Raw genomic sequence first — 16,071 nt, 5'->3', positions numbered from 1 at the left:
TTGGCGGCCCAAATTCTCTGGGCCGGCAAGGCGGAGAAAGGGGTGGTAACTTGGCCCCTTATGACGACATATGGGGCCGCAGTCGAAATCTAGCTCTCATGTTTCAAAGGCGGAGCAGAATAGCTGGTGCTCGTTTTATACCTAACGCTATTTCTAGCTACTGGGAGACCATAGGCAGGCTAGGGGAACTCATATTAATGTTAGAAAACCTCATAGAGTGACATTTTCATGCCATGGTACCTTTAACAAATTCCTTGAGCAGAGGGGGAGCCATACCATGAAAGATTTTATATACAAGTAAGATGTCTGCGAACTTAAAAATGTTTTCCCACACGTCATATTTCATCAAGATTTTACAACCGTTTTCAAGGCCTTTTTAAAATATGTTTCAGCTGAGCGTAATGTGGTCCGTCCTGCCTGTGTTCAGCTGGTAAGAGTAATTAATATGTGAGAAAATCATAGCATGAAAGGACAGCTTTGAGGCCTCTGTAGTTAGATAATCCCTGATGTGTCTGAGATTTGATAAGTTGAATTTCAATTTGTTTGGGACTATTTTAACTTGTGTTTTAAAAGTGAGTTTTGAATCTATTATTATTCCAAGATACTTGAACTCTTGGACCACTGAGAGTCTTCTCCCTTCTACTGTCACATCTGGATCTGGATTGCTATTTGCAGATTTTGACATATAATAACATAATAATATACGTACCGTTTTATCAACATTTAGGTGCAGACATGAGTTTGCTAACCAATTTGAAATATTGACCATTGCAGCTGATAGTTTTTCTAGGGCTTGGCATGTAGTTTTTCTAGATTTTAGCATGTAGATATATGGCTGAGTCATCAGCGTACATCTGACAGGTGACAGTAGATAGACAGACTTCAGGTAGGTGTTTAATAAATATATCTGAATTTAAACCTCATGATTAACCAAATCAAAAGCTTTGTTTAAATCAACAAAATAAAACACCACTCCACCCTTATCCAATTTAGCCCTTATATTTTCCAGAAGTAATCAATTAGCTGTTTCTGTAGAATGATGTTTTCTAAACTCGAATTGCATAAGATGCAATGGGAACGAACCTGTATTTAAATGCACTGTGATCTGTTCAGAAATCTATTTTACTGCAATTTTTGATATGGCTGGAAGAATGCTTATGGGTCTGTAGTTGCTGATGACAGTGTGATCACCAGATTTGAATACTGGTGTAATTATCGCAGTCTTCTGGGAACTGGGAAACACTCCTTCATTAATGTACCAATTTACAATATTTGAGATGGAAGGGATGAGTGCCTCCATATGAGTTTTAATAAATACGGTGTCCATCCAATCTACATCCTTTGCCCTTAAGCCATTAGAGAGGATATAATCATCATATTCACTTTGGAGTTGTTCACCTCTAAAACTCAGAATGGGAGCATCTGTGTCTAGAGGGGTGACAGAGTAATTTGATCCAGAACATTTCTGAGAGTTTTTGTCAAGTTAAATGCTGCAGCCACTTGACTTGAATAATTTGTTACGTTTCCCTCTATATTTAGTTCTATTGGTTTGCTGATGGCATTTGATTTCCCTTTTAATTATTTTGAATTCTGCCAGATTTCTGGTATTTCCCCTAGGTTTAAAGCATTAATGAAAAATGTTGCCTTTGCCTGCATGAATGACCAGTTTACTTTTGAGAGCCATCTTAAGGGCATGATCCCTCTGTTTCATTAGTGACCGTATAGTCTAATTTATCCAATTTATCCAATTAGTGACCGTATAGTCTCATTTATAGTCTCATTTATCCAATCCATTTTTAGAGACATATCTTACGATCAGAATCCTTTGTGGTCAGATAGCCGGTCAGATATTACAATTTGTGACCAAATTGTAATATTTCTCTATTTGTGAAAGCCAAGTAATTGAGTGTCTCTGATGAACTAGTTATCCTTGTTGGCCCTTCAATTATCTGTTGGAATTCAAAAATACTTGTGACACGTTTCAGCTCTTTCCTTTTTGTTTTATCACTCCAGTTTATGTTAAAATGATCAATAGTATTTGTATGATTTTTTAGTATCACATTCCTTCAAAAGGGCATTCAAGTTATCATAGAAAACAGTTTTTGTGGACGGTGGTCTATACATTCCAATCACAATGAATGACATTTGGGATGAGAGATTTAATTTGAGAACGATGCATTCCAAGTCATTAACACAGGATATGTGAATTTGCGCACAATTTACTGTCCTTGACATAAAACAATATTCCGCCACGTCGACCATCAGCCCTCTTTCTCGTCTAAACATATTGTAGGCGTGAACATTTAATACGTCATCAGGAGAGTTTTCATTCAGCTATCTCTCTGATAAGACCAAATAATTCAAAATTTGATTAATATAAAAGATGCTGCAGTTGATCATTTTTTGCACTTCGGATATTTAAATTTCCTCCTAATATTCTGCTGGGTTTTGCCTGAGAGTCCCACAGCCTGTGCGCCAGTTTAAAAGTCGGAAAAAGTTTGATACAGCATAGTTTCCCAATCGCAGGATTTATCTTGCGTCTTGTCTTGTTCACTGATGCAGAATTTGTTTGTTTTTGCACATGATCTTCCGTGCAAGATGTCACAATGCTCGGTAGATCACTGCTTTTTTATAATCAAGTCAGCTGAAAACTCACCCAGTCTGATTTAGTGAAGGGGCCATATGATGTCCAGGCTTTCACAAAATGTTGAACAACGCACTCCCATTTACAACAATCAGATTTAGGGCAGTGGAGCCAGAGTGTTACCTGGTAACCCAAAGCCTCCAACAGCAGGTTACGCAATAGCATGGTTTAACCCATAGAGGGCAAACTTATCAGTATGAGTCAGTATGAGTCCATACTTGCATCATGTTCTGTTTTAAGACTACAATGTAAAGCACTTCCTACAGGGTTAGGAGTAATAGTTATGAGTATTTTATCTCCGATAAGGCCCTATTTCACCTAATCAATACATATCCTCTGTTTAGTGCTTTTAGTATAATTTCTTTCTACACATTTGTATATTTCAATTTTCCCTCCACAGATCCACAGAGAAGGTCAAGGACCCCGAGGATTCAAGCCTTAGGGCTGAGGTTGAGGAAGATGAAGATGATGAGGTGGAGGATGACGAGGAAGAGGGGGGGGTGATGGTCCCCAGGGTGAAGGTGGCCGAGGACGGATCTTTGATCATCGACGAGGAGAGGTGAGCGACGCTCCCACTTCCTTTCAAATATACATTTCCTTTTCCTGTCCGATTCCTTGTCCGTATCCTATAGCAAAGTATCTACCCGGATTAGTCCCAATGGCCACAGTCGCGTTAACCGGTAGAAATGCACACCGAAGGGTTTTCTCATCATGAAGGGGAATGGTCACTTGATGGGGTGATACTATTACTGTCTAATAATCAGGTAACTAGACACTGCTTAAATACATTGGTACAAAACTTAAATGTATTTAAGCAGAGACCTACCCACATGTAATCACAATTCATAAGCATATATTGTGTAAACCTCTATAAAGTATACATTGGATAGTGTAGTAGTAATAGTAGTAGTAGTATTAGTAAACAATTTTCATTATATTCATAAGGAATTATAACTCATGCAATTTGTCGATACGGTACAATTTGAAAGGTATGTCTTAAAAAACAGATCCATAGGCAACTTAGACAATATTGTTTTCAAAGATGAGATCTTGGTGGCCCCAGGCCAGCTGGTTTCTGGAGCCGAAGGGTTGCAAAGCTGCGGGTTGGTCCGAGGTTTCTCTTCCTTCAATGCTTCTTCTGTTCCTCCCAGTTTGACGATTGAGGTGAAGAGGGCCAAGGGGCCCAACCCCGCCAATGACAGGGACGCCGTCTTTGAGCGCGGCTCCACCACCACCTACTCCAGCTTCCGGAAGAAGACCCACTCCAAAGCCTGGTCTAGCGAAGGTCTGATCCACGTGAACGACCTTCTGGGATCACACGCCAACTTTGTGCACTTTTTGAATGCATAATGTTCGCTGTTTTAATGTGTGTGTGTGTGTGTGTGTGTTACAGAGACGGACATGTTCTTCCTGGCAGTCAGCATGGTGGGAACAGACTTCTCCATGATCGGCCAGCTGTTCCCTCACAGAGCCCGATCCGAGATCAAGGTTACACCCAACTTCTATAGGTCAATCAAATGAAGTCCGGTACATTGTTGTTGTTATGATTTTTCATCACATGATTGTGTTGACCTGATCTTTTATGTGTTTTATCACAGAACAAATTCAAGAGGGAGGAGCGGGCGAACTCCTGGAGGGTGGACAAGGCCTTCAGTAAGGGTCTTCGTCACCACAATTATTCCTTGCCGTCACTGGACCTTCCTTTTCTCTTCATCTTAGCACTATATCTTATCAGTGGAAATGTTAATCCTATTCAATGATATTGTTATCCCATCATGTATTTGTCTTTGTCACTGAACAAAAATCAACGACAGTGTTGCTTCCATCCGACGTGTTGTTTCTGAGGGATAATGGCGTTCCTTTGGATGGCCATTAAGGAACCTCCTCTCCTGATGGTTTGTGTTTCATGGCTTTTCAGAGGAACGGCGGAAATTGGATCTCAAGTTTTTTTCGAAGCTTCTGGAAAAGATTCTGGAGCTTCAGAGCCAGAAAAAGAGGAAGCCCAAAGTGCCCAGTGAGAAGAAGGCCAGAAAACCTACGAAGAAGGCTAACGGTAAAATTAACGAATTATTTACTATTAACTGTATTGTCATTTTGGAGGCTTTTATCCAAAGTAACTTTCAGGTAGGGGTTAGACAGTGACTACATAGACAGGTCATTCAGGAGCAGGTAGGGGTTGGATGGTACAGAGACGGGTCACTAAGGAGCAGGTAGGGGTGACACGGTACTGAGACAGGTTATTTAGGAGCTTCATGCAAGGAACTTCTTGCATGAGGAGGCTCACATGTACCCCTCAGAGCTTGGGGGAGCTCACCAGGCACCTCCTGTCCCCCCCAGGGAGGACGACCGCAAAGGACCTCAGCGACGTGGAGGAGGATCCTCTGGAGGAGGAGGAAGAGGAGGACGGACAGGAGGATCCCGACTACGTTGGGGATCGGCACGACGTGGGCGACGTGCCCGAGACCCCCGTTGACCCTTCCTCAGCGGAAAAACCCGTCGAGAGCAGCCCCTCGGACCAGAAGCCCAAGGCCAAGATCAAAAGCAGAAAGAGGGCCAACAAGGAAGTGCAAGGTAGTGGATGTCCCCTTTTACTTCTTTGTTCCTTTAGTTATTCTAGGAGAATGGAAACATAAAAAATGCCAAGCAACAGCGTTGATGTATTAGACTTGACTTGACTTGAACTATTTCATCATTTGGGGTATTTGTTTTAAAAAGAAGCATAGCGTGATGGTTCTGTGATCGCGCGAGCGTTGAGACTTTCTCAATATGTTTTTCCAAAGACCAAATGGATTTAGACTGAGGAATAAACCTTGCACTGTTGTGCCATGGGTTGCTGTGTTTTCTTCCCTTCAAAATGCTTTCCAATAGAAGCTTTGAGTGTGCACACGTTTATCTCTGTACTACATTCCTAAACACAGCGGAAACATCCGTACCCGAAGAGGCTGAAGCAGCAGTGCCAGAGGACGGTTCATCCATCAAAGAGTAACCATGAATAATGAATCCCTCCTCATTCAATGGTCCTCATGTCACCCGTTGGCTGCAATACAAACTCTAAACACACAACTCTGAATCCCCAGGCCGGAAGATGCTGAACAGGGGACCCCATCCGGCGACACCACGACCCAACCTGGCAAGCGGCCCCGGGCCCGGGCTGTTAAACCTGTCCTACCACCCCGCCGGAAGAAAGGAAAGGAGGCCGTCGCACTGCCCCCAGATTCACCAGCCTCGAACTCCCAAGATGCACCAGCCTCAGACTCCCAAGAGGCACCAGCCTCCGACTCCCAAGATGCACCAGCCTCAGACTCCCAAGAGGCACCAGTCAAAAACTCCCAAGATGCACCAGCCTCGGACTCCCAAGAGGCACCAGCCTCGGACTCCCAAGATGCACCAGCCTCAGACTCCCAAGATGCACCAGCCTCCAACTCCCAAGATGCACCTGCCACGTTGGAAACCCTCGCAAGTGATGCAGAAGAGGTGAGTTGTGCTGGGTTCGGGCATGTTTGGTCTGGTTGGGGCTTGTTTCATTTAAAAAGGGTGGTGCACCCAAAATCTATTTTGGTTTCTTTTAAACATTGTAATATGTATTATATGATCTTCAACATTGTAATCTATACCATTCTTCCCGAGTTATGATGTCAAACTTTGTCAACATGCTCTGGTCTGACGTTCCTTGACACAATGAAGTTTGAAAACCCCTGGCCTAGAATGTTGTTATTTTAAAAAACGTTCAATGTAAAGTATCTAAAGTGCTCTACTCTAAAGGTCGATGAAGAAACCTTTACCCAAGCCAAGAAAAGGAAGAAGCTGGAGTACGATGATGATGATGATGACAACGATAACTCCTCTCAAGATGAAGTCTCCCCCATTAAGATTGATCTCAAACCTACAAGGTATGCCCACCAAGATGGAAGCCATTTACACATACATTTAGGGCTTTTAGCAGATGCTTTTATCCAAAGAGACTTACAATTGCTAGGTTAACCCATTCCGTGTATCCAACAAAGATGGCTAGCGTTAGATCCTACACAATGCTAACTACTTTTATCAAGTGCCAGGAAGTGCAATATACAATAAGTGTGTACATTAAGTGCCAGGTGTTAATAGGAGAGTAAGGAAGGAGTGTTGCTGAGGGTAAGGAGGGAGGCTATGCAGAGTCCAGGTGACCTCGGAACAAAAGAGTCTTGAGTCTCTTGCGGAAGCCCAATGTGCTGCTTGGTTTTTGTCTTAGAGTTTCGATTTTATTAATATTTCTACCATTAAAATGGTCCTATCCCACACATCATGGCATTCTAGAAGATGCTGTTCTTGGTCAACGTGTGATGATGTGGTTGCAGGTACGGCAGGATGCCCAAAGCCACCCAGCACCTGAACTACCCCGCCGCCTCCCCCGGCCGACCCCCGACCTCCTCCACCCCCAGGCCCAGGCGGCCCCCCCACAAGACCACCTCCTCCAAGGCGCCGGCCCAGGAGCCCAAGCAGTCAAAGCTGGTCACGCTCCGGGCCTCCCCGTCGGACTGCAGCGACGATGAGGAGGAGGAGGAGAAGGAGGATGCAGGACTGAAGGAGCCAGTTTGGGTGGGGTTGGAGGAGGAGGAGGAAGAGGAGGAGAACAGGCTCCGCGGGTCGGACCCCATGGGGGTCAGCTGCGCTCCGGTCTTCGTGCCCGTCAGCCTCCGCTCCCCGCGCCCGGTGGTGTCGGCGGTGGAGGAGACCATGGAGGAGGTAGGAGAACCTCCACCTAGCTCACGGCTTCACCCTCGCCCGTCCGCATCGCGCCATCGCTCAATCACTCGTATCTCAGTTGTGTTCGGCTGGTCTGTTACATCATTTAGTTTTTCCCCTTCATTTGATTTTCCATGCATGGATGTGTTTCTTCTCATCCCCATGCCCCCCCCCCCCCCCCCCTGTGCTCCATTCTCCTCAGCTTGATATTTTGGTTAATGTGCCCGACGTGTTGGACATCACCCAAGACTCCTCCCACCACGCGCCCTTTGAGCATGCGCAGAATGAAACGGACTCAGTACCGTTTGAGCATTCCTTAGACCTGCTGGCTGTAAGTCCCTCTGAACCCCCCCACCCCCAGAACCATCACCTTGCTTCGTCATAACACCTTTAACCATATAATGATTATTATGATCCATCTGGTTTTTTTAATTGATTGTTTTTGGATCTCATCTTGTAACATCTGAACTTTGGCTCCATCGCTAGTCTATTGAAATGGCACACTTTATTATGTTTAGGAAGCTTTTTCATCTTCCTTTTTTCTACTGCCTTACTTGTCCATGTTTCATTTAATGTCCCCATTAAAACATTGCATGTTTTATACCAGTTATTTTAAGTTGACTATTATCTATAAAGCATTCTCCCATCTGCTCTGCTCCCAGGATGTGATCGACTTTCTGTCTCCAGATCATACGGAAGGTACGTTACAGCATTTGACAGGACTTTACCAAAGATATCGTTCTTTTCTCGCAGGATTTGCGTGACAACCATTTTGTTTTTATTCAGTGTCTGACAACGAGGCGGCTCACACCCTGCTGACCATCGGCAACCGCTCCCTGCAATCTCTCCTGGCCCACATCGAGGATCCGTCAGAGGCCGACTTCACTACAGGTGTGGTACAAGAGTTTAGAGCCACCTCAGTTTCACATAAACAACCACTTTTTGTTTTACACTTTATAGTCCTTTGTCTCTTAAAGCTGCTCTACGTAAGTTTCACGGGTTATAAAGAGAGCAGAAGAGAGCAAGGTTTAAACATACGATATCCTCAATCCCTCTCTGCTCCCTCCCTTTCTTATTTTGCTTTGGGATTCATGACATGCATTCCATTCATGTACTTGTGATTAACGGGCAAGATGGATACCCCAGAACCAATCAGGGATGAGATGCCCAAATTTGTCAAAAATCGAAATCGTCTCCTGCAGAAACTGAAATAGGAACAGAAATTCTCACAGCGCATTTCACCCACTAATAGCTGACCCATGGCTGTGCCACTTCTAACACATGACACTCAAATAATATCTCTTAAACCTGAAAAGCACCTTTTTATAAATCTAATCAACAACATATTCTTTCCCAATGTCATTACAGATTTACCGGCCGTCAGTGATCCGGGCATTACCAACCAGAAGGAAGACGTCGAACCCGATGGCGACTTCCTTGACATTCTCTCCGCCACGATGGCGCCTTCAGATGCACCCACGCCCGCGCTGGACTCAGCACATCAGGACATCAGTGCAACACACAACGATCCTGAAGCTTTAACAGTGGACAAACCCATTCCCGATACCCCTAATGCATCCGGCAGTAGCATTAGTGACGGCCCCCTCGCCGCTGTGAAGACGGAACCAAAGCCTCTGCAAAGAGAAGCCCCCGTAGAGGCGGCGGCGGTGGCGGCGATCAGTTCCCCGCCGAGGAAGCCCGGGCGGTTAGCCAAGATCAAACCCAAGCCCAACCTGCTTCGGGCCTCCAGGGTCGCTCGACCCACGCCGAACCCCACGACAGAATCACACGAGGCTGACGGGAAGCAGACGCCGGGAGCCGCGCACAAGGAGGATGTGTCTGAGCAGGCGACGTTGCCAGCGGCGGTGGAACTGGAATCTTCTGTTCCATCAACGGGCCGTGTGCCACCATCATCTGCAGGAGGACTCCGGCCGCCTAGTAGGGATGAGATCCCAGAGGAGACACCTGCCGGACAGGATGGGACCGCAGGCAGAGGACAGGGTCTTGAAGTAGAACCACAATTGGAGACCTCAGTGAAGAAGGACCCTCAAGAAGAGGCCTCTGGAAGATTTACATTAGAAACTGTTCCGGAAGCGGCAACAGGGAGTGAACCTCGGACAGATCCTGCACCATCCCATCCCACCTGTGACGTTGCGGCCAGTGGAATGCTGCCCGCGACTGCGGCAAAGGTAGCTGAAGTTGTACAGCCAAGACCTATGGTGGCGAGGAGGAGACAATTCCCCAAAGCCAAACCCAATCTGGGCCGGGGGGCCCGAACCACTCCTTCTGTAGAGTCGGACCCGACTAAGGTCAGTCCGGTCGGGAACGCCTCGTCTTCAGAACCACAACCCACAGAGGGCACGGTGACGCCGCCGGGACCAGGATCCACCTACGGCGCCACTGGTGACTTAAATACGCCCGGTCCTACCTCACTGTCGCCGGTTACGTTGATCAAAGCGGGATCGGCTATCACGCCCACGGGAGCAGGGGTCGGCAGAGAGGAGGGGAAGGGTGACGTCGTGGACTCCCCCGGAGGAAGTCAGGCAATGGTAGCACAGGTACAAACCACGAAGGATAACCACTCAGACACCTCGAAACAAGACAACGTGCCGGCCTCGCTTGGACCAGAACCAAAGCCCGTCGCAGATCACGGATCACGCTCCGAAGTAGGAACGCGACCGAGAACCGCCCGGCGTGTGGCGGCCCCCACGCCCCTGCAAGCCTCTCCGAAGCAAATCTCTGAGCCCCACGAACCGGAGACCTCTGGATGCATTGGGGCACGAAAGTCTCGTGCGCAAGGGGCGCAGGAGACAAGCGGCCCCGGGGCCACCAGGACCACCACTCCGGCCCCTCAGCCTGCTCAACGAGAGGAGGAATCCTCCCCATCCGAAGGAGGCCCTGCGGTGGGAGATGGGGCGGTGCGGCCGCCGGCGGGCTCCAAGGATTCCTTATCCGACGGTTCTTCGTCGCAGTCGGAGGAGGGGGTGGTCCGGACGACACCGCAGTGCGTTCCGGGCAAATCAAGGCGTCGCATCAGCCATGTCAAACCCAAGCCTAACCTGGGTCCTCAGGCCTCCAGGGTCAGCCACGTCAAGCAGCCCCCAACCCGGCGCCAAGTCCCACCGTCTCAGCCCGACACAGGCCCCGGGACGCCAAGAGAGGCCCTCCCTTCGGACTCCCGAGGGGGGAGGGACGCCGTTGAGGAACACAGAAGGCCATCGAGGTCCTCTTCGGTTGCGGCTCAGTTGGATCCCGTGGTATCCTCCGCAAATGAAACAACGCTAATTCCATCTGTACGAAGTATGCCAGATTTTAAAAACACAAGCCCTGCGAACACCGAGAAGTCGCTCCTCCTTCCGGACCCCTTCGATACGACCGAAGACGTCAAACCTCCAGCCTCGATAGCATCGTCAACATGGGAAGCAAGCGTTGAGGGAACAACGTCCAGTCACGGCGCCTCGTGGTTGGTTGAAAACCCCTTCACGGTGGTGGACGAGGGCGTTGACGAGGTGTTGCCTAGCGTGGCTCAAGCAACAGCACCCCCTGTTGGTCAGGAGAATTCAAGGGCTTCTAGGTGTGATCAGGCCTCCAAAGCTCCAGCATTTGAGCCCCTGAGCCGGCCAGTCGCAGAGACGAGCACACCCGCACCTCAGACAGGTCAGAGGAATAACTAAACTGACGTAAATGTGCTGCTTATAGAATTGGGGGACATGCAGTGTGTGTGTGTGTGTGTGTGTGTGTGTTAGAGCCCGACCGATATATATATTATATATATTATCGGCCGATATTAGGCATTTTTCAAACTATTCGGTATCGGCATTTATAATGGCCGATAAATGAATATTAAAAAAAAAAGAAAAAAGGTTTGTCCACCAGAGGGCGCTCTAACGCCCCAAACCCGCTGATTCAGCCAGAGTTAGGCAGACTGAATGACGGAGATCATCGGTGTTGTTCATGTGTGCAAGTGTGTTCATGGTAAGTTGGCAACTGTCACGAGACATACATTGCTTGAATAACAATTAAAAGAACATCCCCATCAATTCTCTAAAGTCGATAAGCATGACTAAATTCAAGACTACCATGTCCAGTTTTGCTGTTGTTACGTGTTAGCTGAGAGTGAAAAGGATTTAAAGGATAACTACAAATAACCAATGTTAGGGAAATCTGTTTGTTTTGTTGCGCGTTTCTGGATTTTTTTTTATATTTATATATCGGCCGATATATCGGAATATCGGATTTTTAAATCACAAAGTATTTGTATCGGTATCGGCCTTAAAAATCCTATATCGGTTGGGCTCTAGTGTCTGTGTGTGTGTGTGTGTGTGTGTGTGTGTGTGTGTGTGTGTGTGTGTGTGTGTGTGTGTGTGTGTGTGTGTGTGTGTGTGTGTGTGTGTGTGTGTGTGTGTGGAGCAAACCTTCCTCCTGTGTCTCTAACGTCCCGGTACCATGCCCTCAGGGCTCCCCGTCCTGCCGGTCCCCTCCGACCCGGAGGAACCCTTCTTCATCCTCTCCCTCACCGAGATCCCCGTCTTCCCCACAGCGGGGGGGGCCTTCGGGGTGTCTGAGGCCCCCCCCAATCTGCCTGGGGCCGAGGCAGCCCCAGAGCCACTGAGGTCAGCGGGTACACACACACACACACACACACACACACACACACACACACACACACACACACACACACACACACACACACACACACACACACACACACACACACACACACACACCAGTAATGCCTCCAAACTGACAAAGCATGGTTTATGGATAGAGGGTGACTCCAACCTGAAGGGATGAACTAAATGGTTGTCAGTAATATGTGCTTGAAAACCCTAACGCAAATAGCTGTATTGTTGTTAACCATCAATAATATAGAAATAATAATAAAAATGTAGAATACATTATGAGTTGATTCATACCAATGTATTTCTGCTGGTGATGTTGTACTGACCTCTCTGTTCCCTGGCCAGCGACCCAGTGACCCCTGCGACCCCTGCAGGGAGGTCATCAGGCAGGAGGTCCGGCCTCCGTCTGCACCAGGACGCCGGCTCCTCCCTCCCAACTCAGACGGTAGGCAGAGTTAATGAGGCGTCCTCGTACCTCAGTCTTCACCATGACAACCATGACAACCTCTCCTTCATCTTTAACCCTTTCTCACAGGCACACGTGACTGAGCAGCCAGACCACCAACAAGGTAGCTGGAGTGTCTGCCTCTCTTTCGCTCACTCACTCAGTAACTCACTCACTTGAACAATTGAATAATACATTATTATTATTATCACGTGCATAATTATTTCTGTATAATTGACAGACCTGATAGATAGATAGAAATATTTTTGTTTGTGTTATTTCCTGATTTTGTTTTCCCCATCTCAATAGACCCTGATCCAGTCCAAGCTCCAGAGCTACCAGAGGCTGTGGTCCGGTCTGTGGAGGCTGAACCTCCCACTAAGAGGAGGAGAGCGTTGTCCGGTTCCAGGCAAAGGAAAAGTAAGTAGAAGACATTTTTATCTAAACACAACTGTGTGTGTGTGTGTGTGTGTGTCAGACATGGGCACACAGTTTGGACCGCCCTCTGTGAAAACTTTAGCAGCGATGGCATGCTTCTGCAGTAATGCTTCTGCACTTGAACATGCACTATCCACCACATCGTCTGTCACGTCGCTGGCTAAACAGACGATAAGCAAAATAAATTAAGCACTTGTTATTGAGGGTTGTTGGCAATCACTGGCTGCCAAACCGGCTTCTTATGTTTCCGGTAGGATGCCGGTAAATATGGGGCAAGGCTCAAGGGAACGCAGTGTTATCGTGTGTGGAATGTGTTTCCGTGTTGGAGGCACGGCATATCAGACGCAGGCTAGCAATTTTGCATGTCTCGCTTCTGGAGTCTCCCTTCACATTTTCTGCATGCCGGACCGAGGACATTTATTAGTGGCCCCTCCCTTAGAGTTGTAATAAACAGCAGTACTATAAACCAAAGAAGCGTGTTCTAGACTTGTTTAATCATGGATTTAAAGCGCCAGTAAGTCCACTTTTTCAGCTGGAATTCGAACACTTTGAGATAAAACGTGTGAATCTTCATTCATTTATTTTATATACCTGTCACTTGAAATATTTACGGTGTGTGTTTGTTGTAATATGTAGTGTTTTCACTGGCCCCGGCTCCCCGCCTTATCGTTGGAAGGTATGCAGGACGCCTTGTAACGACTAAAGTTAACGACCAGGCACTCTGTGTTCTTCAGACATGAAGGCACCGTCCTAAATATAAAGCCAATGAGACTTAAGTGGGTGATCTGTTGTGTGTACCTTCTGAGCAGAGCCCAGTCCGAGCGCTGCTGTCGCTGAGCCGGCTGAGGGGCCCCAGGACCCCCCCAGCAAGAAGAAGAGAGGGGCCCGTCGACAAGGGGAGCAGGGTGAGTACAGACCACAGCCTTCAGTCGTATCGGACGACGGCTGGGTGCTACGGCTCTGCACAAGTTCACACACACAGTTCAGGTTCTCACGGTTGGCCTACTGGACTTTTCCTGCCTGAAAAGTGTCAACGCATATGTTTATCATTTTTTTAACCAAATGTTTCTGCGAGGTATTTAAATAGATATATGTCCAAATATGAAAATTCTCAAATCAACAATCCAACATTCCAAACTTGGCACCACGTGGAAACATTTGCGTATAACCTCATCCTCTAGCCCCGGTGGAGGTCCAGCCCAGGTCTACCGGGACGAGGCAGACCAGAAGGGCCTTCGCTGGGAAGGCCCCGAGTGCTGATGTCCCCCAGTCGCAGGGCTCCACTGACACACCACCACCACCAGGGTCCACTGGGCTTCTGGAGGCTGAGCAGGGCGGGCGCACCCCAGACGAGGCCGGTGACGCCAGCCGGCCAATAGAAACCCAACCTCCTAAAGCACCTGCTCTGAAGAGGTGAGTCGGAGAACGGGCAAGGTCCTGATCTTGGAGACAAGAAGTACGTTTTAAATGGAGGACCAAAGCGTTTCTTTTTGATATCGGGGATTCTCTAATCTAATTTTTTTTTTTTTGTGGTTTATTTCACCTTGCAGGAAGCCCAAGGGGTTCCTCTCGTTCCTCGCAGGCCCGGTGACCCCGGGCCCCTCTGGAACCCTCGGGTCAAAGGTCAGAGCGCCGCCCCTCGCCCCGCAGGTCAAAGCGTCTCGTGGCGCGGCGAGAAAACCGGGCCCCGCCTCGGAAGGCGGTGCCAAGAAAACGCCACTCAAAGTCGTTTCCGTGGCACCGCAGCGCAGGCCGGAGCGCAGGCCGGTGCCGGTGCCGGAGTCCTGCGTCAGTACGGGCCCCGCAGAACCACGGCCCGCCACCTCTGGAAGAACAGCTGAGGTGACGCTGTCCACCCCGGGGCAATAACACTGGGGGGGGGGGTTGTTTAATGGCTAGTTGAAGCATCCTTTAACAAGATGCTCTCACTAGCCCTCCCTAACGACATGACGCAGGATAGGTGCGTCTTTTTGATTTGCCATTAGAAGCCATTTCCAAATATTCTAAATATATATATCTAAAAAGAAATTGGTCACTTCACAAGTGGAAGTGTCCCCCCAGATGTACGGGGGATATCTCAGCCTCCCAGCAAATGCACCGTACCAGCTGGTAGTGGATAGATCACCCAACAGCCTATCAAATGCACCGTACCAGCTGGTAGTGGATAGATCACCCAACAGCCTATCCAATGCACCGTAGCGACTGGTAGCACCTGTCTAACCCTGTGCTCCCTCCCCTACAGACGGCCCCGCCCCACCAGGAGGACCAGCTGAGCGTCAGCAGGGGGGACGAGGAGCCCACCAACGTCTCTCAGTACTTCTTGAGCGACATTTTTACAGAAGTGGACGAATGAGTGGATAATCTTTTTTTAATTATTAGTATTATTTTTTTCATTTAGTTTGTTCTATATAGAGATATTAAAGATTATTCAACTGTTTAAAGTTTATGTTACTATTTATTTGCTGCTGTTTAGTATCTAGGTTTCAAACAGCCTCATTCTGACCTGTTGTTTGAATTGACAATAGATATACCATAACTCCTTTTGTGTATATTTTGGTTACTGTTAGTCCTCTGATGTATTTTAGTTGGTAACTCCTCAGATTATGACCATCACTCATATTATGTTGCTTGAGCAAATCACAGAACTTACGATTACTGCATCTCTGGCCTGTTGAAAAAGGTGCCAATTGTAACCTCATGAAACCATAGTCTTTGTAAAGCTGCCAACATTCTATTCTTTGTAAACCCACCAGTGTCATAGTGTCAGTGCTCATTTCTTGGTCTTGTTTCTCAGGTTTGTGTTAAGTTTACTGTCTCATACCCAGCAAGTTACCGTTTTCGGAAATGTTCTGTACTTACTGTTTTTTGCTTGCGTTCTGCTGTTACTAGCTCAATGTACCATTGTTTTAAGTTGTCAGTGATAAAAGGCGAAAACATTTTGGACACAGATTAGAACCGCTTCAACAATCCATTGTCATAAATTACTTCATTTATTCATCCTTTTCTCTCCTGTAAGATATGTTAATAAATCAAGCCTTGGATACAAGTGGAATTTTTGAAGTTTATTTCACGAGCATTACTGTTTGTTTAGTTTCTCATAAATATGTCTGAACTCGAGCTGAAACTGCTGTTATACATTCTTGAGAGCTGACAAGGCACTGTTCTTCCCTAATCCGTTCCAGCAAGCACCCTAGTGGCGA

The 16,071-nt window shown here is 47.4% G+C and overlaps 1 protein-coding gene across 3 annotated transcripts in view; it reads left to right on the top strand.

Moving 5' to 3' along the window:
• Window positions 1-15,923, top strand: part of zgc:162472 (titin) — a 28,132-nt gene extending 12,209 nt beyond the window's left edge. The window contains exons 6-28 of one of the 3 annotated variants that reach the window (XM_030354060.1): window positions 3,045-3,203; window positions 3,796-3,929; window positions 4,038-4,132; window positions 4,243-4,297; window positions 4,563-4,697; window positions 4,982-5,215; window positions 5,563-5,626; window positions 5,722-5,908; window positions 6,005-6,118; window positions 6,407-6,534; window positions 6,979-7,366; window positions 7,569-7,697; window positions 8,029-8,065; window positions 8,153-8,257; window positions 8,735-11,023; window positions 11,823-11,979; window positions 12,334-12,433; window positions 12,524-12,557; window positions 12,743-12,853; window positions 13,681-13,776; window positions 14,053-14,284; window positions 14,422-14,713; window positions 15,114-15,923. In XM_030354060.1, coding sequence (XP_030209920.1) covers window positions 3,045-3,203; window positions 3,796-3,929; window positions 4,038-4,132; window positions 4,243-4,297; window positions 4,563-4,697; window positions 4,982-5,215; window positions 5,563-5,626; window positions 5,722-5,908; window positions 6,005-6,118; window positions 6,407-6,534; window positions 6,979-7,366; window positions 7,569-7,697; window positions 8,029-8,065; window positions 8,153-8,257; window positions 8,735-11,023; window positions 11,823-11,979; window positions 12,334-12,433; window positions 12,524-12,557; window positions 12,743-12,853; window positions 13,681-13,776; window positions 14,053-14,284; window positions 14,422-14,713; window positions 15,114-15,224 — 5,386 coding nt within the window. In that variant the 3' untranslated portion in view covers window positions 15,225-15,923. Of the gene's footprint in view, window positions 1-3,044; window positions 3,204-3,795; window positions 3,930-4,037; window positions 4,133-4,242; window positions 4,298-4,562; window positions 4,698-4,981; window positions 5,216-5,562; window positions 5,627-5,721; window positions 6,119-6,406; window positions 6,535-6,978; window positions 7,367-7,568; window positions 7,698-8,028; window positions 8,066-8,152; window positions 8,258-8,734; window positions 11,024-11,822; window positions 11,980-12,333; window positions 12,434-12,523; window positions 12,558-12,742; window positions 12,854-13,680; window positions 13,777-14,052; window positions 14,285-14,421; window positions 14,714-15,113 lie in introns of all 3 variants that reach the window. The other 2 variants (XM_030354059.1, XM_030354061.1) reach the window with 2 other exon arrangements.
• The last annotated feature ends 148 nt before the right edge of the window (window positions 15,924-16,071 follow it).

Source organism: Gadus morhua, chromosome 4, assembly GCF_902167405.1.
Source record: "Gadus morhua chromosome 4, gadMor3.0, whole genome shotgun sequence".
NCBI classification, from domain to species: Eukaryota; Metazoa; Chordata; class Actinopteri; order Gadiformes; family Gadidae; genus Gadus; species Gadus morhua.
The sequence above is the reverse complement of the archived record's forward strand: the minus strand, read 5'-3'. Positions and strand labels throughout refer to the sequence as shown.